The following is a 27,063-nucleotide window of genomic DNA, read 5'->3' as shown; positions in this document are numbered from 1 at the left end:
TCACTTATTTAGAAACGTGAGGTTTCAGTCCTCCACTTGATAGAATTCTTATACAATATATAGAAATAAAACAAGGGGGAAAAAGTAAACTAACTTTGGTTATTTTATGCTCAGCTCCACAAGATGATTTTACTAAACATAAAGGATATTTTATATAGTTGAGAACAGACTTGACTCTGCAGGGCCAGAGCTTGTTGTTTAGTGGGAGAATTCAAAAGCTTGTACTGATCCAGAAGAAATAGGTACAACTGCAAAATGTACTGAGCAGGAAGATCAACTTCTATAGGAAAATCAAACCAGCTCCTATAGACTCTCTAAACTTCTAAGGTATATGTAGACCATGCTGGATGTTATACCCAGAATACCTGCCCCTATTAAGTGTTTCCTGCTTCTATCAGGTTTGGTGGGTGGTGGTTCCAGGGCTCAGTCTTTGCAAGCTGGTGTGCTGTGGGCATCAACTTTTTTTCCCTTAGAAGCTCTTGAGTACTTTGAGTCTATGGGAAGGTCACAATCAGAGATCTGCAGCTACCATCAATAAAGGCTATGGAGAGACAGAGGTAGATGTGGATCCCCACTACCACGGAAGAGGAATAAACCTAACTAAACACACTTAAAAGGCCAGGCCTCTGGGCCTCTGTTTGGAAAACTGCTCTAATGTAGGATTCCACAGCCCATAATTGCCAAATGCTAAATCCAACTTTAGCCCCTGGGGAGAAGCCTCTCCCTGTCCCAGAGGCCTGCCATGAACTTCTAGTGGATTCTTGGGAGCTGTCTTAGTGCAGAAGGACTGACTCCTGTTTCCGGCTTAGCTAGGGCTTCAAGAAGATGGCAGTAACAAAGGAGTTGCCCTAGACCGATATTTTTCAAACTGAGTTGCAAAATCCATTTGATCTGTGACTAGGAGAAATTTAAATGAAAAAAAAAAATCAGAGTGCATCACATATATCAAGGGTAAACCAAATCTTGGATTCTAATACCACTCCCACTAAAAGAAACCATGGCTGATTCCAAAGCTGAGGCAGGGTAAGCTCAAGATGAGCTGGGAGCAAGCATCTTCTTAGGCCAGAAAAGGAAATGTTAAAAAAAAAAAAAAAAAAAAAAAAATGATGGGAGCATATAACAAGGATGTTGGAGCTAGCCTGAAGGGGTTCTCTGGACAAAGCTGAGACCATATGAGCATGAAAATAATGAATGAGAATCACTCAAAAAGTGATCCACGAGTCCATAATGAAAATTAAATGAATAGATCGAAAAGAAAGAAGGGCTTTTGCTTATAGATGACCAAGTGTAACTGCTAAAGGTAGAGTGCTAGAACTAAAAACACCATTCTGTAGCCATCACAGTAAAAGATCAGACAAGAAGCATCAGTGGATGCTAAATCTAAGGGAGATTTCTGATAAAATATTTATATGATCTGAAAATGTCTCTACACATATTGGTTATTCATTCCAAGAGGAAAAACACAGTGGAGAAATTGGACCACACTCTGACCAGGTGATCAAAATTTACCATCATCAATGAGCAGAACAGATCCCACATGACCCTAGGGTGAGGCCTTAAAAAAGGACACAGCAGCTCTAAGGATTCTGGCCAAGAATGCATAAACTGATTCTAATTATGAGAAAGCACCAAACATAAGGCATTCTCTATTAAAAAATGGGGGGAAGGGGGCACCTGGGTGGCTCAGTCGGTTCAGCGTCCGACTTCAGCTCAGGTCTTGATCTAGCGGTTCATGAGTTCGAGCCCTGCATTGGGCTGTGTGCTGACAGCTTGGAGCCTGGAGCCTGCTTCAGATTCTGTCTCTCCCTCTCTTTCTGGCCTTTCCCCTCTCAAGCTCTGTCTCTCCCTCTCTTTCAAAAATAAATAAACATTAAAAAAATTTTTAAATGGGGTGGGGGATCCTATACTCATCAAAAATATCAATGTCACAAAGGTGAGTCAGGAAAGCTACTTGCTAAGTCTGATCCTAGGCTGGAAGCTTTACTGCAAGAGAAAAGGCTATAAAGGGCATGACTGGAGAGATGCTAGGTTCAAGTGTCCTATTAATGTTAAATTGGCTGAAATTGCAGTTATGCAGGAAGATGTCCTTATTTTTAGGAACTGAACATTATTTAGGGATAAAGGACTATGATATATGCAACTTACTCTCAGATATCTTAAAGCAAATGTGACAAAATGGTAATATGTGAACAATAGGTGAATCTAGGTAAAGTGTACGTAGGTTTTTTTATACTTGCAACTTTCCTGGAAGTTTAAATTATTTCTCGATAATTTTTTTTTTTAAAAACCTCTAGTGTATAACTAAAAATGTCTTGAATATATTCTATTTTCACAGAAAGACTCAATTCAGTACCTGCCATTCACTCGGGCAGATCTTGAGTAATCCTGAACTTGGCTCTGCTATCCAAGCGACCTCATTTACACTGAGTCGCTTTTCCTTGGATAGAAGAGATAATCCGCTGGGTCTCTGATTCACTTCAGTGAATAATCTGGTAAAAAAACAAATAGAAATCTAAGTGTAAATTCTACTTGAAGTCACTGTGATGTAAGCGGGACAAAACCAGTGGAATTCTCCTTTTTATATCAATTCTGTACAAAAAGTGCAAGACCAATGCTTCATTTTTTATTTCCCCTCTGCCCTCCCAGCCCCATCCTTGGTGATGGTTATACCCATTTGCGCATTTCTGAGCACAAGACCGTAAGTAAATCTTAAAACAGGAGCAGAATTTTTGTCTAAACAGTAACGGAAGGGGATTAGCGGCAAGGATAGCATAACTTGTGCAGTAACAGAAGCTGCCCAGATCTTCTTGGTGGACAATGCATAGAAGACTCAGAATTATGGAACATCTGTCCCCCCGACCACCCTTTCCCACCCTGGCCCCAATCCCCACTCCCACCCCACCCCCCATTTAATAGTGTTAACAAAAGCTTAATCTTCCAGTTCTAAAGTGCAAATGATTTGGGTATGACTGCTGTTGTAACAGGTCTCAACAGACAAACAATGAAGTCCTCTGTCTATGCGATGTTTTCCAGAATATAAAAGATGAGTTCCATGACGATGGGGCCCTCACTGAGCTGGCAGGCCCCTCCATGGATCACCGGCACCAAAGCGCTGTCCAGATCATTCATGTACTGTGAGGGAAGGGGCTGGCCATTGCTCCCTGCTTGATAGCCAACCTAGAGCGCAGAAAGAAGGAGATGACAGGTTACTGGACAGAGAAGGCCTCTTGAGAGGGCTGAGGGCCAAGGAGGCTGAGCTGGAAAAGATGTCCTTTTTGGCCATGGACTAGACATAACAGCAGTTAACACAAGGTTCTCCTTCTCCTCCCTGAATTGTTATTTATTATACTGTCGCTTATTCATCCTGACCTTGACCTTGCTGCTTGGTAGCTGTGAGACTTGGGCAAGACACCTAACCTGTTAAGGCCTTAGTTTTCCAGGAAAGGGTAGAGGGGGGGGGGGGGGGGGGGCAGCATAGAGAGGTATGGAATATCAGAAATACCTAAACCTTTGGTTGTGGAAATTAAAAATATATAAGGTACAACTAACTCCCTAACAACAGGAACTGAACATTTGTTCTCTCGTCCATCTGTTCACCCACAGACCATTTTCTGAGCACCTACATACACAGCAATTCAAAGATAAATGTAACAGGACCCCCGCCCTCAAAAGGCAGAAAAAAATGCCTGTTCTTTAATTGTTGCATGTAAGGTAATTCTCTCACAAGGTTATCAGTATCATTTGAGAAAGGACCATGATACCTCATTTGTATTACCCTGATAGACGTATTAGTACCACACTAGGCAAGACCTTGAGTAGAAAATACGTATGTTGATTGAGGACTAGTCAGGAAGTAGAACCAGACACATAACTTTTCACATTTTCCCTGATAGGGACACAACACTGCCTTAAAGCATGAGCAGTGTTGGGACATGTCACAACAATCCAAAATGGAGATTAGAGTTCAAGGCCACAGGAGAGAGACACTGGAACAAGGGACCGGGCGGGGGGGTGGGGGGTGTAGGGCAGGTGTGGACTGTTATACAGACAGCATACAGAAACATGAAGTAAGACAGGAAGGAAAGCCTGGCCACAGGAGACCCGAGCTGACAGGAAAACTATTGGGGAAACACATCAAGTCCTCACCCACTAACTGGCACAGAAATGTTAACAGAAAAACCTTAAGGAGTGAGAGGTGCAGAGGCCTAGCAGCAGAAGCCTGCTGCAGCTGGATTAAGAACAACAGGATAGGAGCGTGTGGGTGGCTCAGTTGGTTAAGCGTCTGACTTCAGCTCAGGTCATGATCTGAAAGTTGCATGAGTTCAAGCCCTGCGTCAGGCTCTGTGCTGGCAGTGCGGAGCCTGCTTGGGATTCTCTGCCCCTCTCCACTTGCGCATGTGCGCACTCTCCCTCTCTCTCTCAAACTTACAAAACAAAACAAAACAGGATATGGGACAGCTTGGAACTTGCTGTCTAAAGGCTGCAGAGCAATTCCTGAAGAGTGGAACTGGGGAGTCTCAAAGAGGAGCACTGATGCCATTCATACAGGGGTGGCAAGTCCTCACACACACTTCCCATCCTTACCCCACACTCACAAGTAAGTCCTTGGGAGACATTCAGGTGACGAAGCCAAGATTCAAATGGTTCAGAGAGAGTCTCACTAAGCAGCACATCTAGGTACATGACTAACAGGCAAGGCCAGAAGGCCCAGAGAATTAAGGTCTCTGGGTTGATGCAGGAAAAGTCACATGTCAGAAAATACAGACACTGCTCAAGCCCACCTTCCAAGGCTACCTAAGACTCTTCTTACCTGATCTGAGTCAAGTGTCACACGCAGGCCTAGTTTAGTCATTCCATCTTCCTTCAGAAGCTTCAAGTGGGGACAGAGAGCAAGGCAAAAAGCCTTGGCAACGTGCTCAGTCAATCGGCTATGATCTGCAGGATCACTCAGGCAACTGTGCTGGTCATCGTTTTCTAGGAAAAACACCTGTTCCCCCAAACAAAAGAGACTTTAGCCTTGCGCCCAGGAGATGTGCATGAGCTCACTGTGTATGAGCACCCCGATCCCCTGCTGTGCAGGAAGACCTATCTATCTCCCTGGTTTCAGCCATGGTCATAATCATATGTTCTACTCAAAACCAGAAAAGGCTTACATTTAGCACTGTGCACTTCTAAATGGTAATCCTTATACATGCACAGTCTCCTTAGGAAATGATCTTGGAATCTAAGAGGACAGCTCTTACAGATTATGTGACCCAACCCCTTCATGTTACAGATCACTCAGAGAAGTGACTTGCTCAAGTGCACAAAAATCCTGAGAGAAAGAGGCAAGGCCAAGCCAAGAATCTGAGTCTGCTGCCTCTCATTACAGAGTTCTGCCACATGGCCATGCCACTGCTGAGGCGGGAACTGAGTTAGTGTCCTTGCACCAAGCTGAGCAGAGGTGCCAGTGCAGAATCAGAAGCACAGCAAGATTGGAACTAAGAGACCCAAGTCCTAGTCACATAGAGGAGGGTTGTGAGCAAGTCCTTTGACTTCTTAATGTCCAATTATGCCTTTGTAAAATAGAAGGCACCTGTCTTGGGGCACCTGGGTGGCTCAGCCGGTTGAGCATCTGACTCCGGCTCAGGTCATGATCTCATGGTTCATGAGTTCGAGCCCTGCACTGGGCTCTCTGTGGTCAGCAAAAAAACCCACTTCAGATCCTCTGTCTCCCTCTCTCTGCCCTTTACCCGCTCGTTCAATCTCTCTCTCTCAAAAATAAACATTAAAATTTTTTTTTAAAAAATGAAAGCCCCATCTTCTTGGTTATCGTAAATTATATAAAAGCATAATAGAGAAGATACAGATACGCAAAAACACCATGCTTATACATACTGTCCCCTAGCTTACTGCTCAGTAAGTGGCTTATACAAAGAATACTACAAAGGGGACATCCCTGAAACCCACGTACTAGTGAGAGTAGCACCGTGAAATGACAAGCAGAGCTCTGCACTGGGCATCAGAAGACCTCTGGTCTCTGCTCTGCCAGGTCTCTGCTGTGCCTGTTTTCTCACATTATGCAAATGAGATGGGTCACACTGCTGCCTCACTGGGTTACAGGCAAGCAAAAGGGAGGGAAAACAGGTCAAATAGTGATAAGGAGCTCCACGTGGTCCAGACTGCACTACTTGAAATGTGTCAAAGGGATAATCATTACAAAGTAAGCTCCTAAGACCACTGAACTGCATATGAAAACACTGAGCCTGGTGGTATGAAGGATAAGTTACTTGGAATAACAGGTCGAGAAACAGAACAGTTTCGAGTCTCCTGCTCTCATAAACCAGCTATGTGAATGAACTTTGGTAAGGCATTGAACTTCTCTTGGCTTGAGTTACCTTGTGTATAAAATGGAAAAGCTAGAAGTCAGAATTTTTTTAAAAAATTAAGACTTTTGGGTGCCTGGGTGGCTCAGTTGATTAAGTGTCTGACTTCAGCTCAGGTCACGATCTCATGATTTGTAAGTGTGAGCTCCGTATCAGGCACTCTGCTGTCAGCACAGAGTGCAATTTGGATCCTCTGTCCCCTTCTCTCTCTGCCTCTCCCCCACTTGTACTCTCTATCTCAAAAATAAACATTTTTAAAAAATTAAGACTTTTAAAGCTGCAAGGAATTCTAGAGTTCTTAGAATTTAATGTATTATTTTTATACAGTACAACTGAGATTCAAAAGAAATTCAGAGATCTATGACCTCCCTGTTTATTCTCAGAGAATAAACTTCCCGATTTGTCTGATATTACACACATACAGGGTCCCTGCCCTGCTCCTCTCATTCCCAGGTTAGCCTCTCATACAGATTTCAAGTAAGGCAACACATAGTGCAAAAGAGCTTAGGAGCTGGCTGGATCTGGGTTTGAAACAGGACTTTGCCATTACTTATTTGCTTTGTTATCTTGGACAAGTTGCTGAGTATCTGAGCTTTAGTTTTCTTATTGGTGACATAAGCCTATTTTTAAAGAGTATGTTATCTAAGATACTTTTAACTGTGAGTACAGCATAACTAGTCCAGTATTCTAAAGAATAAAGCAAAGATGGTATATGCCATTCAGAGATGCATCCTTCTTGAATTCTAATGCAAACAAATCTCTAAAAGCTCATTCATAAGAAAAAAGAGACATCAGATTGCTACAGGCTGTACTTGGTGGCATTTCTTCCTGGTGAGCAGAGACAGACCAGAGGGAACTGGAGTATAGAAGGTAAACAGAGAGCTTTTCTTTCCTTATCCTCCAGAATCAGCCCACAATGTATGTCTGAGCCTAACAAAAAGTTGTGCTCAAAGAGAATCAAGAATGCCAAGTTTCATGGCACCTGGGTGGCTCAGTCGGTTGAACGTCTGACTCTTGATTTCAGTTCAGGTCATGATCTCACAGCTGTGACCCACTTCAGGCTCTGCACTGAGTGTGGAGCTTGTTTGGGATTCTCTCTGTCTCTCTCTCTCTATCTCTCTCTCTCTCACTCTCTCTCTCTCTCTCTCTCCCTACCTCCTTCTGCCTTACCCCTGCTGGTGTGCATGTACACATTCTCTCTCTTTCTCAAAAATAAATAAGTTTTTCAGGCAAGCCTTTAAAAAAAAAAAAGAATGCCAAGTTTCATTTCCTTACCTCTGTCCATCTGATGACTTTTCCATTTGCTTTATACTCCGATCCATGGAATATCTTCACACTTGTTATAGACTCCATGGACTTCCCATCTATAGGACTTATAACACTACAATAGAGGCAAAGGAAAGAGATGGAAGCAGCTCCTGTAGTTAGAAGAATCACTTATCAAGTCTTGCTACTAATTACACTGGGTGCTTTGCTGAACACATCTGAGCAACACATCACAGCAAGAAAGACACTGCACAAAGATGTACATGAATAGAGCTCTTGTGGGAAGGTCCTGTGCAATGAAATAATTCGAAGAACACATATGAAAAAGGAGCCATGATTCCAGGAGCTGGTTCTTTCAATGTAAAAAAATCGTTTACTCAAACCTGCCCTCTTCTCCCAGCATTCCTTCCTGCAGTGAGTGCACGGCCACCCAGTCTTGCTCTCCCCTCTGCTCTGTCACACACGCTGCTCCAGACAACAATCACACTCACACATGTTTGCAGATCTGCCTCACAGATGGACTTCAGATGAGGGAACATGATACACTCACCTCTGTGTGCTGTATTCCCAGTTCTGACATACTGCTTGGAACATGGGAGTTTAATAAATGTCTACCGATTGAAAGAATTACTTGACCAGTATGTTAATTATGACAGTGCTGTTGTGAGCTCATGAACAAGTATTTGTACTATTATCACAACAAATTCCCTTTAGTGCTAAATTATCACTCCTAGATTCCTAAACAGAAAGGTCATTTTTTATAGTCATTTCCTCTCCAAAATATAGCAAGTATAAACAGGTGGAGATTGACACTCATTCTGATGAGGATTCAAAATAATTGTCACAAAGACTCCAAACTCTTCCTAACAAGATTCAAATCTGTGTGTTTTCTAATCTCCATGTAAAAAGATCAAGTTGAACTTAAACTTCAATATCAGGGATTTACTTCATTCACTTGAATTAAAATTATTTAAACAACACTGAATTTAATTTCTAACTCATGACATGATGTCAAAAAGGGCCACTCTTAGTTGATTAGTACTCTTTTAGAGAGGATACCCAGACACTGAGGGACAAGCTGGAAAATATTCAATTTATACACTACAAACTAAACCCCTGAATTTGACAGTCCTCCCTAACTAGTTCTTGTCCTGTTTTCTAAGATGCTGCCACTGGCACTTGTAGGAAGGGGCAACCTGCTTGTTATCAGTTACTGATACCTATGGCATCAGATTTTCAGGTAATCAATTTTTTCGTCCTGATAACCATGTTCATTTCCAACTAAACACAAATTGATTTCGAAATTAAGATTTCCAATGAAGTATGGGAAGATAGAGGACTATTTGTAAAATAGGCAAATATACTCACCGATTTTTGTTTAATAACAAAAGCTTTAAAAGATTCTTTAAAAATCGGGTGTGCCATGTTGTCTATGCCTTCAATCTGCCTTTGCTCCTGCTATTCCCTCAGACTGGAATGCCCACTCTGCCACAGCTATGTGGCAAATACCTACTCATCTTACCAGATTCAGATCAATCAGCGGCCATTTCTCTATGCAGGTCTTCTTGAATGCCCTACCACCTCTACCAAGCTTCCTCTTTTCTTTCTTATCTTCACTGTGTTCCTACAGAGTTTTCTATGAGCATCTTCCATACTTTGATGCACTTATTTGTAACGATCTTCAAAATAGGACTGAACCACTTATCAGCAGGGAGTGTGTGGAATTCATTTTTGTATTTCTAGAGACCTACACATAGAATTATTGCCTGAAGGAAGGAATGAAAAAGGGATGGGTGAATGGATAAAAGAAAGCTTAATACAATGATGTATAATATAGTCATTTTTTTTTTTTAATCACCTACTAGATGCCTCACAGTGTTTTAGGTTCTGGTGATATAGCTATAAATAAACCAGATAAAAATCCCTGCCGTTATGAAGTTTATAGTCCAGGAGCAATATAATAAGTAAAAGTATATTTTATGTTAGAGAATTATAAGTTCTCTTGAGAAATGTAATGCAAGGAAGGGGGATAGGAAGTACCGGGGGTGGGAGAGAAGAAATATGTATGGGAGGGTTATAATTTAGATAGGTTGGCCAAGGGAAGGCCTTACTGAGAAAACACATTTTAGAAAAAACTTGAAGGTAGTGAGGGGGTGATTCATTTGGCTATCTTGTATCGAAGGCCAGAGTACAAGGTGAAAGAATAGTAAGAGCAAACGCCAGAGGGCAGAAGTAGAGTTGACGTGTTCAGGCAAGAAGGCAGGTGTTGCTTCTGTGAAGTAAAAGGGTGGACAGGTTGTGTGAGGCCTTAGACACTTTGGCTTTTATGCAGAATGATACCGGAAGCTAATGGTGGGTTCTGAGCAGAGAAGTGACATTACTCTGGCTGCTGTACTGGAAACAGATTAGGTTAGGGGGCAAGAGGAGGTCAAGACTAGAAACAAGCAAGCCACGTCAAAGGCTCCTACCAATAACCCAGACCAAATGATGGTGGCCTGAACCAGGATGGTGGCAGTAGAGGTAGTGAGAAGTAGTATGATTCTGGACATATGCTGAAGCAAAATATAACAGGATATATCAAATATATACTATAAAATATAACAATGCCAGGATTTACTGTTGAGTTAGGTACAGGGTGTGAGAGAAAAAGAAGTGTCAAAGGTGACTCCAAAGTGTTGGCTTGAGCCCTCAGAGTAGAGCGGGCCTGTAATGGGAAAGAGCGCAGGACTGGAAGCCCCAGGAGGTGGTTTTAGGTCCCAGCCCCGCCACTTCCTTGCTTTGTGGAGTCATTTAGCCTTTTGGTGCTTGTTTACTCATCTATAATATCATCTATAATATGCTTGTTTACTCATCTATAACAAGGCTAGTTATTATAGCAAATGAAACAATGTTGGCAAAAGGGCTTTCTTTATAAAACCAGCAAGGGCTTCGGTATTACTATTATCTCAATAACTTCAGAGGCCTGTTTTGTTTCATCAATTCCTTCCCTCCTCCCCTCTTCAAAAACAGGCAGAGAAACTCCTTCAGAAACTAAGCCAAGAAACTAGAAATTTAAAATTTTATCTTATATATACACAACAGTCCTTTCTCTTTGGGCGTTCAGTAAAGTTATAAATACCAGTGTAGACAAAGCCCAGAGCCCAAACCATAACTAAATGCCCCAAGGGGGAAAGGGAGGAAACATTTACCCTTTGTTGACGTTCTTGTCATCATCCACCCACTGGATGTAGATGTGCTCCTGGGGGTCCTCGGCATCTGCCTTGCCACAGGTGATGGTGAAGTCCTTCATCTCTCGCAGTGCCTGCCTCAAAGCATCCATGTTCTCTGCTGTGATCTGGACCATAACGCCATCTGAGAATCAGCACCAAGATAATACAGATGGAAACAACGCAAAGCCAGGGAGGGGGCAGATGAATCACAGTGCCTGGCAGCTAGCAAATCCCTCTAGGATTATATGTAAAACTTTGCTCTGCTCTCTAAAGCTGACAGATAGAAAGAGGTTTTGTTCTTTGAGCTGAACTTCTTGCTTTTCAAAGTGCTATGAGAAGCAAATGCCAAGATCGCTTCTGCCTAAAACACTTGCCTGCCGATTTCACTTCAGACACAGCTTGAGTTCTCCTGAGACTGCTCAAGGGGAGATTTACACATGGTCACATCCCTCTTTTGGACTGACAGAACATTTTGTTCCTGTTCTCACTCTTGCATTTATCATGCTCTAACCATATTTCTGTGTTTGCACCTCTGTCTCTCTCACCTCACTATGATTTCCTGGCATACAGTAAATGCCCAGGAAATGTTTGTTAAATAAATCACTGAATAAACAACAGTGGTGCGAGAAGCGATAAATCCATGTATTGGCTAGCAACAGGGCAAACCTACCACATGTGCTTCACATGGGCCACCATGTAGCCAACACATGGTAACTATTTGGGGCTGCTACCTACCTAAGTCAAAGGCAGACACCGAAATTCAGTGTGAAAGTTGTCACATGTGGAGCAACTGCCCTGCTTCACTGACACAAAATTTTGTCAACTAAGATAATTTCTAAAAAGCTTCATAAAAATTTCCTAGCAGCTAATTGCTCAACTGACACACAGAGTGAAATACAAGAACTAAAAATTTCCTAATCCAAAGATATAGACGTAACTTTTAAACACATCGCATTTGTAAGGATCTGTGTCCATTCAAATGATCATTTCCACAACATTTAAAAGGTGTTTTTTAATCATCTTGTCAAGACACATTTTGAATGTAGTCAATACTTGATCACATAGGTACTAATTAGTCACTTAAGACCAAATGATTATTTAACTCCTAGATTTCTTAACTTTTTAACAGCATGCTTCTACTTGCTGGTCAAAGTTGTGAAATTTAGTTGTAAAATAGTAATGTACTTTGCTCTTCACTTGCTTTTTTATTAAGCTTACCAGTAAAGGAAGTCAAAGCCAGTATCTATTAACATATGTAAGATGGTCTATGTATTTCAGTTAACACACTGGACTCCACCCCCAGGAAGGACTGCTCTTAGGGGCTGGAGTTAGGCTACTTCGGGAATGAAAACATGTCATATGTGGCAGACTGTCCTTTCCAAAAGTGACCACGGTATCTCCGACCTCACGTGCTTTCTCACAATGCTTCCCAATTCCCCATTAAGAAATGGAGTCTAATTCTTCTCCCCTTGAGTCTGGGAAGGTTTATGACTATTTCCAACACTAGAGTATGGCGGAAGTGATACGGTGTGATTTCCAAGACTGGGTCATAAGAAGCAACATGGCTTCTGCCCTTTGCTAGACGTGTGGCTGGAGTTAGAAGTCCAGCTACCCCCAAGGCTGCCATGGCATGCTAAGAGTCAAAGTGTGAGTACTCCAGTCACCACTCCTAGTCTTTAAATCATCCCACGGCCCTAGACATGGGAATAAATAAACCTTCAGACAGTTCTAGCTCCCAGCCATCAAGTCATCCCAACCAAGGCCCTGGACATATAGTCAAGCCGTCTCTGCATTACCCTGTCAAGATTTCTGACCCAGAGCAATCGGTGAGCATGGTAAAATAATTGTTTCAAGCCATTAAGATCTGGGTTAATTTGTTATACAACAAGAGTAACCAGATCAAAATACAGGAAGAATCAACTGATAAAGAAAATACACAGTATGCTCATCAGCCTTTCATTAACTCTCATTTAATAAGCTTTTTTCAGGATATGTGTCATGTCTAATCTAATTATAGGAAACCAGCAGCAAGCACATACCATTCTGCACCCCAAATAATGAATGCACATTCCTGTGAGTTAAGCCAGACTGAACTTCATCTACATGTTTACAGATATGAGCCCAGTGATATATTTGAACTCAGACTATGTCCCCTTGGGTACCCTCTCCCAGAGCTCTGAAAGGCCATCTCTTAATTTTTCTGTCACTGTCCCATGAGATCTGTACCATTTACTTCCTTCTTTAGAGACCTAAGTACCTATATGACAGTATTAATTAGCTGAAGAGTAAGATGCTATTGGATACATAATAGGAGTAAGAAGTCTACCGTAAAAGTGTTATGGTTTCACTTAACATCCCTTGTTTTTTATTTTTTTTAAAACTTTTATTATTATTGTTATTTTTTATGTAAGCTCTATGCCCAACATGGGGCTTGAACTTACGACTGGAGATCAAGAGTCGCATCCTCTACCAACTGAGCCAGCCAGGTACCCCAACATCCCTTGCTTTTTAAGTTGTATAATTAGGCCTGAACTAAACACAGGCAATAAATAACTTATTCTTTACCTTCCACAATACTGGACTTGGCAAGATATCCGGAAGAAGATTTCAGAGCACCACTGAACACAAAGAAACTGGCACCAGTCACTAAAATAGTAATATAAATAGTTTAGTAAAGATAGGCCCTGAGATCAAAAGACTCAGAATACTGAAATATTTGGTAGTTGGTAACCCCAACCATCATCGTACAGAAAACAAAAAACAACGACTCTATACACCACAATATACAAGTAACCAGTAATTCTGATGCTTTGGGAATGAAGTTTTAAGATACACTCCCCATTTCGTTTTCCTCTCCCTCCAATCAAGAATTAAAGAATCTTACAAGCAAAGGAATCTTAGTGGTCCAGTCTAGGGATCGGCAAACTACAGCCTGTTTGGCCTGCAGCCTGTTTTTGAAAATAAAATTTTATTGGAACACAGCCATTTCTACTCACTTACATATTGTCTATGGCAGTGCTTGAAGTATATCAGAGTTGAGTAATTGGGGACAAAGACCACAGGCTTGCAATACCTAATATATCACCTAGCCATTCACAGAAAAGTGATGGCTGATCTAATACCTTTATTTTTTAGATAAAATATATTTTGAAGATAGAGATATGGTTGGCAACCATTTTATTTATGAGTGGATTTCTTTTAAAAAATATATAATAAATAAATAAATACCTATTGAAAAGACCAACACATTACCATTACCTCTTCATGAAAAAAAGAATATTTAATTACATTTAGCTTTAAGAAAATTTCACTATGCTCTTCCATATCATTTTTTAAGATTTAAAAAAAATTATTTACGTATTTATTTACTTGGAGAGAGTACGCATATACAAACAGGGGAGAGGGAAGGAGGGAGGGAAGGAGAGAGAGAACCCTAAGCAGGCAGAGCTCAATGTGGGGCCTGATTCCATGATACTGGGATCATGACCTGAGTTGAAATCAAGAGTTGGACGCTTAACTGACTGTGCCACCCAGATGCCCCAAGATTTTATTTTTTTTTATAGTAATCTCCACACCCAATGTGGGGCTCAAACTTAGAACCCCAAGATCAAGAGCTGCATAGCTCCACCAACTGAGCCAGCCAGGAGCCTCTATGTTCCTCCACATCTTAAATTGGACTAAGCTAATCCACCTTTCTGCCCATTGGCCCTGCAATATCTCTAACAGGTAAACATCCAGGCTTTGTCAAAGATTTCTAGTTATAAGGAGCCCACAATGGCACTAGGCAGCCCCTTCTACTTCTGGATAACTCTCAGCCTTACAGAATGTGCTCTCAAACTGAGTCTAGACCTAGATCCTTTTAACTCTCACCCAGTAGTGCTGGTTCTGGCCTTTTGTAGCTATAGAGAATAAGCTGGATGTTATTTCCACACACTGGAAAACCTTAAAAATAGAGACAGCTATTTTTCACCCTCTGCCAATCTATACTTTTCCAGATTACATATTCATACTATATTCAAAAGGTCTTCTTTTGACCTAGTTTCCAGATTTTTCACAGGTCTGGAACCATCCTTAGAAGAACCTGCAGTTTTATCAATGGATATCATCAATTACATTAATGATATCCAGAACTTATTTCAAATATTCCAGGTGTGATCTAACAGAGAGCATTGTGGATTTATCACCTACCTTATTTTGGATATATGTTGAATATACATGTGACAAAGACCTTTTATGCTTTTACTAAACAATTGATTTATAAAATATATTGGACAGTGACCTATGTCACTGTCAACTAGAGAAGTGTTTCATAAGGCATACTAAAGAAAGTTAGTTATGGAAGATGTTCTGAGGAAAAACCAGATTCATGGTCAACTACATTTGCAAAGGGCCAGGCACTATCTTCCTTTTGGAAAAACGCAAATCATATCACCTTGTTAAAGGCTCTGAAAAGTCCTATAGTGAAGAAATCTGTTTAAACTTGTAACCCAGGAATATCAGTTAAATGTACTAATAAGCAAGACTTTCATTTATGTGAGTACTTTTTAACACCCTAGAACCTGATAAGACATCTTAAGAAATGCCACCTTAAACAGTGCTTCTTATATTTCAATGTGCATTTAACACAGGGACCTTATTAAAATGCAAATTGTAATTTAGCAGATCTTGGGTACAGATCCTTCATTTCTAACAATCTCCTAAGTGATGAGCCCACATTATGAGTGCCACTGAACCAAGAAGCCTTCTTTCAGAGTTCAGTCAACCTATTAATTAACATTCTTTAGATATGGTCATCCAACAAGTTTCAAACCTACCTAAGTATATTCTCACTAAGGGGCCTAGTCTTCCTACTTTCAAATACCAGTTCTGGCCATGACAATATCCCGATGCAGAATTTTCAACATGTTCTCCTCAATAATAGAGAATCCATGTGCAACTTTGAGTCTGGCTATTTGGGGAGTCAACATAGTCTTGGAAAATAAGGATGGAGAGGTTAAATTCATCAAAGTGAATTTAAAAATTCACCTCGCTAGAAAGTGAGAGTTATGGGGCTGAGATATCCAACTTCCCATGTCCAGTACAACTTTATATTCTTACCATGTCAATCACCTCAAATACTCACCCTTTCTGGGCTGATTGTGAATACTGATAGCCTGGGTCTGATAGTTTCCATCATCATTCTGTACACACACCAGATGAGAGTCTGCCTTCTCATTGAAGCAGGCACCTCCTGCCAGGACATGTTCATTGGACTTGTTCATGGCTTTCATCATCTGTAATCAAATGCAAGATTAACTTTCTTATTCTGCCAAAAATGGGCACTTTTGGGGGTCTCACACAGCACAACTCTTTTATCTTCTCAAAGGCAAAAAAACCAATATTATTATCTATTAAAGTGACAAAGAGGCTACTAAATAATGAAAACAAAGTGAACATCAGTCACCATTAATAAAAAAAAATCGGGGCGCCTGAGTGGCTCAGCTGAGCATACGACTTCACTCAGGTCACGATCTCGCGGCCAGTGAGTTCGAGCCCCGCGTCGGGCTCTGTGCTGACAGCTCAGAGCCTGGAGCCTGTTTCAGATTCGGTGTCTCCCTCTCTCTCTGACCCTCCCCCGTTCATACTCTGTCTCTCTCTCTGTCTCAAAAATAAATAAACGTTAAAAAAAAATTTTTTTAATAAAAAATAAAAAATAAAAAAAAAATCAACATATAGGGGCACTTGGGTGGCTCAGTCAGTTAAGCAACCGATTTTGGCTCAGGTCATGATCTCATGGTTCATGGATTTGAGCCCCACGTCAGGCTCTGTGCTGACAGCTCAGGGACAGGAGCCTGCTTTGGATTCTGTGCCTCCCTCTCTCTCTCCCCCTCCCCATTCCTCGTGCTCTCTCTCAAAAATAAATAAACATTGAAAAAAAAAAAAGAAATCAACATATACAAAAATTCTCTTTACACTTTATAGGTGATTTATATTATAACCTAAATAAGCACAAGACATATTTGCATTCATTTTTTTTTTTTTTTTGGTCCTTTTGTTGCTGTACTGAACTCAAGTAACATTAGTTTAGTTAATTACAGTAATTCCTCCTACCCACTAGATTCTCTGAGGACATATTCACTGAAATTCTAAGTCAAAAGAATGTCCCATATGTAAGTGCATCTGCCTTATTTTTTCATATTTGCACAAAGGAGTGAGGGTTTTCCTCTAGAAATATACTCCATTGTTTCTTAGTTTTACTAACTTGTTTGAAATCTTCTAAGAAATCACTAATATGTTGCTTTGTTCTTTTTTTTTTCAAGTTTTTGTTTAAATTCCAGTTTGTTAATATATAGTGTAATATTAGTTTCAGGAGAATTTAGTGATTTATCACTACAGATAACATCCAGTGCTCATCACAACTGCCATCCTTAATGCCCATCACCCATCTAGTCCATCCTCTTCCCACCTCCCTCCATCAATCCTTAGTTTGTTCTCTATTGTTAAGAGTCTGTTTTATGGTTTGCCTCTTTCTTTTCCCCTCTCTGTTCATCTGTTTTGTTTTTTAAATTCCACATATATGTGAAATCATATGGTATTTGTCTTTCTCTGACTTATTTTGCTTAGTATAATATTTTCCAGCTCCATCCCACATTATTGCAAATGGCACATTTCATTATTTTCTTGATGGCTGAATAACATTCCAACACACACACACACACACACACACACACACACACACACACACACACTCTCACACCTTCTTTATCCATTCATCAGTTGATGGATGTTTGGGCTCTTTCCATAATGTGGCTATGTGTCCCTTCAAATCAGTATTTTTGTATCCTCTGGGTAAATACCTAGTAGTGTAATTGCTGGGTCATAGGGTAGTTCTATTTTTAATTTTTTTGAGAAACTTCCATACTGTTTTCCAGAGTGGCTGCACCAGTTTGCATTCCCACCAACATGGCTGTACCAGTTTGCATTCCCACCAACAGTGCAAGAGGTTCCCCTTTCTTCTCATCCTCACCAACACCTGTTGTCTCCTGTTAGCCATTCTGAAAAGTGTGAGGTAGAATCTCATCATGGTTTTGATTTCTATTTCCCTGATGATGAGTGATGTCGAGCATCTTTTCATGTGTCTATTAGTCTTCTGGAGTCTTCTTTGGAAAAATGTCTTTTCATGTCCTCTGTCCATTTCTTAACTGGATTATTTGTTTTTTGGGTGTTGAGTTTGTTAAGTTCTTTATAGACTTTGGACACCAACCCTTTACCAACTATGTCATTTGCAAATATCTTCTCCCATTCCAAAGGTTGCCTTGTAGTTTTATTGACTGTTTCCTTCACTATGCAGAAACTTTTTATCTTGATGAGGTCCCAATAGTTCATTTTTCTTTTGTTTTCCTTGCCTCCAGCAAAGTGTCTAGTAAGAAGTTGCTCTAGCCGATGTCAAAGAGATTGCTGCCTGTATTCTCCTCTAGCATTTTGATGGTTTCCTATCTCACCTTCAGGTCTTTCATCCATTTTGAATTTATTTTTCTGTATGGTGTAAGTAAGTGGTCCAGTTTCATTCTGCACATTGCTGTCCAGTTTTTCCAATGCCGTTTGTTGAAGAGACTGTCTTTTTTTCCACAGCTAATGTAATCCTCCCTGGGGAAAAACTGAGAGCTTTCCCTCTATGGTCAGGAACAAGAGTGGGGTGTTCACTATTTAACATAGTAACGGAAGTCCTAGCCTCAGCAATTAGACAAAAAGAAATAAAAGGCATCCAAATCGGCAAAGAAGTCAAACTTTCATTATTTGCAGATGATATGATTTTCTATGAAGAAAACCCAAAGACTCCACCAAAAAAATTGCTAGAGCTGATACAGGAAATCAGTCAAGTCGCAGGATACAAAATCAACATACAAAAATCTGTTGCATTTCTATACATCAATAATGAAGCAGCAGAAAGAGAAATCAAGGAATTGATCCCATTTACAACTGTACCAAAAACCATAAGATACCTAGGACTAAACCTATCCAAAGAGGCAAAAGATCTGTACTCTGAAAACCATAGAACACTAATGAAAGAAACCGAAGAGGACACAAAGAAATGGAAACACATTCCATGTTCATGGATAGGAAGAACAAATATTGTTTAAATGTCTATGCTACCCAAAACAACCTACATAATTAATGAAATTCCTATCAAAATAACATCATCATTTTTCACAGAGCTAGAACAAACAATCCTAAAATTTCTATAGAACCAGGAAAGATCCCGAATAGCCAAAGTCATCCTGAAAAAGAAAAGCAAAGCTGGAGGCATCATGATTCCAAACTTCAAGCTATATTACAAAGCTGTGGCAATCAATCCAGTATGATACTGGTACAAAAAAAGACACATAGATCAATGGAACAGAATAGAAAACCCAGAAATGGCTCCACAACTCTATGGTCAACTAATCTTCAATAAAGCAAGAAAGAAAATCCATTGGAAAAAGGACAGTCTTTTTAACAAATGCTTTGTTCTGATCACAAGATTTAAGATAGTAATTCTGCACCTAACCTGAAAAAACTCACAGGCCACCATTTTGTATATAGTAAACAAATCTGAACTTAACATTATCTTGGTGCTAAACTCGGGCTTCTGGTTGAAATAGGATAGCGATAATTTGTTTTTTAGTTCCCTTTTTTCCTTCATGCCATGCCATTTGTCTGCCTTTGCAGTCCAATCCTTTAATGGCTTTAATCTTTCAAAAATCTAGTCCAAAACTTTTGTTTTACTCCCCTCTTCCTCTTATATTACAAACTGCAGTACTAAGTGTGAAAAATACCAGATGAGTGTTCTGATACCTTTTTATATTCTTGTATCATTACACTCAAAACAAAATAACGTGAGATGAAATTCACATACATAAAATTAACCATTTCAAAGCTGAACAATTCAGGGCCATTTAATACATTCACAATGGTGTGCAACAGTAACCTTTATCTAGTTCCAAAACATTTCAATCACTCCAAAGTAAAAACGTTCCTCTAACCTGTTTCTCCCAATCCTAACCACCAACCTGCATTCTCTGTGCATTTATTCTGGACATTTTACACAAACGGGTCCATATAATATGTGACCATCGTGTCTGGCTTCTTTCACTTTTTAATTTTTTTTAAACATTTATTTATTTTTGAGAAAGAGAGCAAGCAGGGAAGGGGCAGAGAGATGGAGACACAGAATCTGAAGCAAGCCCCAGGCTCTGAGCTGTCAGCATAGAACCTGACGCGGGGTTCGAGCTCATGGAATGTGAGATCGTGACCTGAGCTGAGGTCGGACGCTTAACCGACTGAGCCACCCAGGCGCCCCTGGCTTCTTTCACTTTAACATAATGTTTTACAAGCTCATCCATGGTGTAGCATGTATCATACTTCACTTCATTTTATGGCCAAATAACATTCCATTGTGTATGTATATACACACACACCACAATTTGTTTATCCATCCAACCAGGGACATTTGGGCTATAACCACCTTATGGCTACTGTAAATAGTACTACTATAAATGTACGTGTACATATACTTGTGTAACTGTTTTCAATTCTTTGGAATTGCGGGGTCATACAGTAATTCTATGTCTAACTTTCTGAGGAGCTGCCAAACTTTTTCATAGTGGATGAACCATTTTCCACCAGCAACACAAAAGGGTCCCAATTTCTCTACATCCTTGCTGGCGCTTGTTATTTTCTTTTGTTGTTTTATAGCCATCCTAGTAGGTGTGAAGCAGTGCCTCACTGTGGTTTTGATTTGCATTTCCCTAATGACTAATGATGTTAAGCATCTTTTTATTTGCTTGTTGGCCATCTGAATATCTTCTTTGGAGAAATGTCTATTCAAGTCCTATGCCCATTTTTAAAAGATACACAGTGTTTTATCAGTTTCAGGTGTACAATTTAGTGATTCAACAATTCCGTACATCACCCAGTGCTCATCACAACAAGTGTTCTCCTTAATCCCTACCACCTATGTAACCCATGCGTCCATCCTCCTCCCCTCTGGTAACCATCAGTTTGTTCTCCATAGTTAAGGGTTTGTTTCTTTCTTTTTTTTTTTTTAATGTTTTATTTATTTTTGAGACAGATGGAGACAGAGCATGAGCAGGGGAGGGGCAAAGAGAGAGGGAGACACAGAATCCGAAGCAGGCTCCAGGCTCTGAGCTGTCAGCACAGAGCCCAACGCGGGGCTCAAACTCACAAACTGCGAGATCATGACCTGAGCCAGAGTCGGACACTTAACCGACTGAGCCACCCAGGCGCCCCATAGTTAAGGGTCTGTTTCTTGATTTGTTTCTTTTTTTCCCCCTTGCTCATTTGTTTTGTTTCTTAAATTCCACATGAGTGAAATCACACTGCATTTGTCTTTCTCTGACTTATTTTGCTTAGCATTATATTCTCTAGCTCCATCCATGTCCTTGCAAATGACAAGATTTCATTCATTTTTATGGATGAGAAATATTCCATTGTAGTATATATATACCACTCTTCTTTATCCATTCATCAGTCGATAGACATTTGGACTCTTTCCATACTTTGGATATTGTAAATAATGCTGCTATAAACATAGGGTGCATGTATCCCTTTGAATTCATGTTTTTTTTATTTGGGTAAATACCCAGTAGTGCAATTGCTGGACTATAGGGTAGTTCTATTTTTAACTTTTTAGGAACCTCCACACTGTTTTCCACAGTGGCTGTTATTCTAACAGGTATGAGGTATGAGGTAACAGGTATGAGGTAATCCTTCACTGTAGTTTTGATTTGCATTTCCCTGATGGTAAGTGATGAAGAGCTTTACATGCATCTGTTGGCCATCTATATGTGTTATTTGAAGAAACGTCTGTTCATGTCTTCAGCCCATTTTTAATTGGATTGTTTCTTGGGTGTTGAGTTTTACAAGTTCTTTGTATATTTTGGATTCTAACTCTTTATCAGATATGTCATTTGCAAATATCTTCTCCAATTTTGTAGGCTGCCTTTTAGTTTTGTTGTTTCCTTTGTTGTACAGAAGCTTTTTATTTTGATGCAGTCTCAATAGTTTATTTTTGCTTTTTGCTTCTCTTGCCTCAGGAAACATATCTAGAAAAAAAAGTTGCCCTTTGCCTTTTTTAATGGGATTGTCTTTTGTTGCTGAGTTAAAAGACTTCTTTATATATTCTCTACATATCAGACCCTTGTCAGATACATGATTTGCAAATATTTTCTCCCATGTGTAGGTTTTCACTTTCATGTTAATGTCCTTCAATACACAAAAGACTTTAATTTTTATTAAGTCCAATCTATTTTTTTTGTTGTGTGTACTATTGGTATATTATTTATTACTAAATCCAATGTCATGGAAAATTACCCTCATGTTTTTATCAAAGAGCTCCATGGTTTTAGCTCTTATATTTAGGTCACTGATCCACTTTGAGTTAAATTTTGTACACAGTGTGAAGTAGAGGTACACGTTCATTCTTTTATATGTGGAAATCCAGTTGTCCTAGAACCATTTGCTAAAGGCTATTCTTTCACCATTAAATGGTCTTGGCACCTTTGTCAAAATCAACTGGCCATAAATGTACAGATTTATTTCTAGATTCTTAAGTCTACATTATTTTGATTACTACAGCCCTGCAGATTTTGAAATTGGAAGGGTAACTACTACAATTTTGTTCTTACACAAGATTATTTTGGCTTTGGAGCCCCTTGCAATTCCAAAAGAATTTGAGTACTGGCTTTTTCTTTTCTGGGAAAAAAAAAAGCCATGGGTATTTTGATAGGGCTTGCATGGGATCTGTAGAACCACTTTGAATAATACTGACAACTTAACAATATTAAGTCTTCTAATCCATGAACATGAGATGTCTTCCCATTAATTTAGGTTTTCTTCAATTTCTGTCAGAAATGTTTTATACTCTTCGAAGTATAAGTCTTTTACCTCCTTGGTTAAATTTATTCCTAGATCTATACCAATACAATTCTAAGATATCATCATCTCATGACTTTACTTTGTTATGTTTATAACTCTTGCAAAATTTAGTGTTTTAATATATTATTATATCACCAGAGGCATCCAATAGTAACTGAATATATTCCTCTCACACTGATATTTATCAATCTCACTAATTCAAACCACTTCTGTCAGGGTTTTCCAAAGATTACATTTAAGTCTTTTGCAAACATGGTAAAAGTCAGCAGGAAGATTCCTACTTAGCAAAGTCAACTCATAGCCTAATTTAGGCTCTTACTTACAATTTATATTTGTATCACATGAAAGAAGCTGATATAATCACATATAGCAATTTTTTTTTTAAGTAAACTTTATCCCCAACGTAGGACTCAAACTCACGACCCTGAGATAAAGAGTCACATGCTATACCGACTAAGCCAGCCAGGCACCCCCATACACAGAAATTTTAAAGAATGTTTTTATCTATTATTTCTTCCAAATCATTAGGCTAAAGTGGTTTCTAACTTTGTCTATACTAAGCAGATTAAGAAATATTCTCAATTCAGACATTCTAAATAAATTAGCTACCCTCTAAGAAATCATTTCCTTAGATATCAATTTCAAGCCCAATGAGAGAAACAAACTTCATTTCTTTATAAAGGAATACTTTTACTTTCTTAAAATCATGTGCATTTACACCAAGAGAAGAGTTTCCTAAGTATTTAAAGGACTTTGCTGACCATAAAATAAACTTAACATTTGTCATATAAAGTTACCCACACTCAACTTTCTAGTTGTGCTATTTCTCTGTTTTATCAATTCAAATTCTGTAGTATCTCCTATATCTATCCTTATCTTCACCAGAATTCAAGATCTAACTACCTCTATTCTGGACATAATAATAACCTTACACCTGGTTTTTCTGCAGTCTTTTTCAATTCTGATTCATTCCACACAATGTTTCCAAATTCACCAAAACACAGTTCTGATGATATCAATCTTTTCTATTGTGTCCTTTCACTCCAAACCAGCTTTCCTGCCTTGCTTCCCTTCCTACCATATCCTTATATGAAGGACTACTTCCTGATGTGCTACCATTTCCCATCTCTGAGCTCTTGCATATGATATTATTTAGCCTTCCTTTTTATCCCCATATCCAAGCATCTGAAAAAGTATCCCCCAAAAAAAGGCCTAGTAAAAATACCAATTCCTACATTCAGCCTTCTTTCATTCCAGACACCAATATGACCACTTCCTTCTTTGAACTGCCACAGCACCCTGTATTTCTTATATATTGCATTATCAACATTCAGCTTTGTCTTATGGTTAATAGCAAAGACTGCTATTAACCAGACTCCCTGCATTTCTTGGCTTTGCTACTAACCCCGTGTGCCCTGGGGCAAGTTACTTGATTTCCCTGTGTCTCAGTTTCCTCCTCTGTAAAGAGGATAATAAAAGTAACTACTTTATGCAGTTATGAAGATTAAGTAAATTAATATTTATAAAGTGCTTAGAACAGCACCAAGAACATAATAAGTACTGATGAAGTGTTTGTAAATAAAATTTGTTTGCTTGTCTCCTCCACTCTGCTTATAAAATTGTAAAGCAACCTAAAAATCAGTAGCAGGTAATTCAACCAAGTACCTCTTATGAGATAATAGGATTCAGACCCTTCCTAAGAGCTCACAGCTAGTGAAATGACATACTGATAAAAGGGAGGGAAACAACTGCTGTGACAATAGTATGTGCCAAATAGCTAACATCTACGCAGTGTCAACCATGAGCCAGGAAATGAGCTAAATGCTATCTGGGTCTTATCTCAAAAGACCATTTTAACATACCAAGTGAAGCAGTACAGAAGCTTTAATCTTCCTGTGTTTCCCACCCCAGATTCTAACCATCCACAAAAATTCTAAGAGCCAGTTAAAAGAATACAGTTCTAGGAATGACTGTGTTGAAGGAATGGGTGAGGAGTTATAACATCGAATCCATCTCTGAATCAACATGCCATGTCCTTTAATTTCCTCTCTGCGATCACATGTTAAAAATGACAGTTATTTAATCTTTTGATTTAAAGTGGAGACGAACTGTTATGTACAGGAGAAGTTTGTGCAGGCCCTGACGAGCAGCTACAATTTCTATATAATTTGTCTGGCTTGGCATAAGGCCTGCCTACGGTAGATGCTCAATAAATATCTGCTGAATATACAAACTAGTAAATCATATTAAATATGGATGGATTTGGAGTTTGTCTTACTCCTGAAGTTATAGTGAGAGTAAATGGTATTGGCATGATTTAAAAAAATTTTTTTGGTTCACATACAATTGCAGTGTCATATAGATGGGGTATCTAATAAAGTAAGGTTTTAACAATTTAATTCTATAATATCAAGCAATTTAAAATAACTTTAGATAGAAAGACACTGCAAAGGCATGGAAAATTTAGGAAAGCACTGCACCAGAGATACAATGAAAAATGAAAGGCATACTCTCTGCCTTCAGAGGGCTCAAGATTCAGAGTAGAAAGGCTTTCATACTCTCTGCTATACAAGTTACATGAGTACAGAAAGCCAAGAAAACAGCAGAAAGAAAGAGTGATACTGTCTGGGGGATAGAGAATTCCAGGAAGGTTCCCTAAATGGTATAATATTTGAATTGGCTTTGAAATCAGGTGCAAAGGAAGAACACTTTGGATAAAGAGAAAGTGTGAGTAAAGGAACAAAAATAGAACTGAGTTGAAAATAGAACTGAAAAGAACACTGAGTTGAGTAATGATGGAATAGTAGAGGAATATCCTTTCCTGAAGATATTCTGGAACAATATAAATGACTATCATTTCCATCAGCTGGAGTTCACTTATGTCCAGAAGCTAGCACCCATGTTGAAGTCCTATGGGTCTACATGTCATCAAATATGAACCTTTGAACCTTCACTCATTCATTCAGCAAATATTTATTGAGCATGTAACCTGTACCAGGCACCATGTAAGTTTGTTCAGTAGGTACCTGGTTTGTTCAGTAGGGGACAAACAAATTCCTTCCCTCACAGAACTTACATTTTTGTGTGCAGAGGAGGAAGAAACAAAAACAACTAAGTAAGTAAAATATATGAAATGTTACACACGGATAAAGTGGTATACAGAAAAATAAAACATGGATGCAGGACCAGGAGGACAGGCAGGTGCCATTTTCAAATAGCATGGTCAGGGGAGGTCTTATTGAAAAGTGAGGGAAACGCCATGGGAATATCTAAGGAAGAACTTTACAGGCATTTATAATAGCTGGTGCAATGGCCCTGGGGTGGTAGGATGATAGCAGGCCTGGCAGTTTCAAGGAACATTAAGGACAGTGTGGCTGAAGCTGAATGACAGAAAAAAGAGGTGTAAGAAATGAAGTTAGAGAGGCAATGGGTTAAGAAGTACAAATGGTATAGAGCACTGCAGTTTTATTCTGACTAAGATAAAAGATCTTTGGAAGGTTTTAAGGAGAGGACTGATGTGATCTAACTTGGTTTTAACTGGATCAACAGGACTGTTGTACTGAGAATAGAGTGATGGGGGAAAGGGTATTAACAGGAAGACCACTTAGAAGGCTACCACTCAAAACCAGAGCAGAGATGATAACTTAGACCAAGACTACTCTAAAGATTGAGAGTAGTTGGGTTCTAGACACATCTGGAAGGCAGAGGTGGCAGAATTTCCAGGCAGATTAGACATGAGATATGAAAGAAAGAGGATCAAAAGTTTTGGGCCTGGTTAAGTGGAAGGATGGTAGCGCCATCAACTCAGGGAAGATGCAAGAAGAGCAAGTTTTGAGGGAAGATCAGGAGATCAGAGTTATACTTGCTAAGCTTGAGGTGCTTATGCAGGCAGAGATGTCAAGTGGGCAGCAAGATACTCAAGCGTACAAAACAGAGGAGGGATCCAGACTGGAGGAAAACATTTGCAAGATATCAGTATAGAGATAGTACTTAAGGCCAGAGGACTGGATACATCATCATGGAAACAGATAGAGAAATAAAATTTACAAAGACCGAGCCCTTGGGTTTTCCAAGATGAGAGATAGGGTCAGATAGAAATTAAACTGTGGGAATGAGGGGTGCCCTCATCTTGCAAGAAGTCCGAGACTTCTTGTGGTGTTTGAATGTGAGATTAGAGCTGGTGGGAATGGATAAAGAAATTGTGGTTTATATACACAATGGAATACTACGTGGCAATGAGAAAGAATGAAATATGGCCTTTTGTAGCAACGTGGATGGAACTGGAGAGTGTGATGCTAAGTGAAATA

At 39.5% G+C, this 27,063-nt stretch overlaps 1 protein-coding gene across 4 annotated transcripts in view; it reads right to left on the bottom strand.

Annotated features, from left to right (window-relative positions):
• Positions 1-2,601: 2,601 nt before the first annotated feature.
• The window catches only part of ZFYVE9 (zinc finger FYVE-type containing 9), a 210,457-nt gene continuing 185,995 nt past the window's right edge, over positions 2,602-27,063 (bottom strand). For all 4 annotated transcript variants that reach the window (XM_053214032.1, XM_027059196.2, XM_027059199.2 and 1 more), the window contains 6 exons: positions 15,963-16,113; positions 13,406-13,486; positions 10,820-10,982; positions 7,641-7,746; positions 4,811-4,987; positions 2,602-3,177 (listed from right to left, as the gene is read on the bottom strand). In XM_053214032.1, coding sequence (XP_053070007.1) covers positions 3,016-3,177; positions 4,811-4,987; positions 7,641-7,746; positions 10,820-10,982; positions 13,406-13,486; positions 15,963-16,113 — 840 coding nt within the window. In that variant the 3' untranslated portion in view covers positions 2,602-3,015. The remainder of the gene's footprint in view (positions 3,178-4,810; positions 4,988-7,640; positions 7,747-10,819; positions 10,983-13,405; positions 13,487-15,962; positions 16,114-27,063) is intronic.

Source organism: Acinonyx jubatus, chromosome C1 (genome assembly GCF_027475565.1).
Source record: "Acinonyx jubatus isolate Ajub_Pintada_27869175 chromosome C1, VMU_Ajub_asm_v1.0, whole genome shotgun sequence".
In the NCBI taxonomy this organism is placed as follows: Eukaryota; Metazoa; Chordata; class Mammalia; order Carnivora; family Felidae; genus Acinonyx; species Acinonyx jubatus.
Note: the sequence above shows the minus strand (reverse complement) of the source record. Positions and strands in the feature narration are given on the sequence as shown.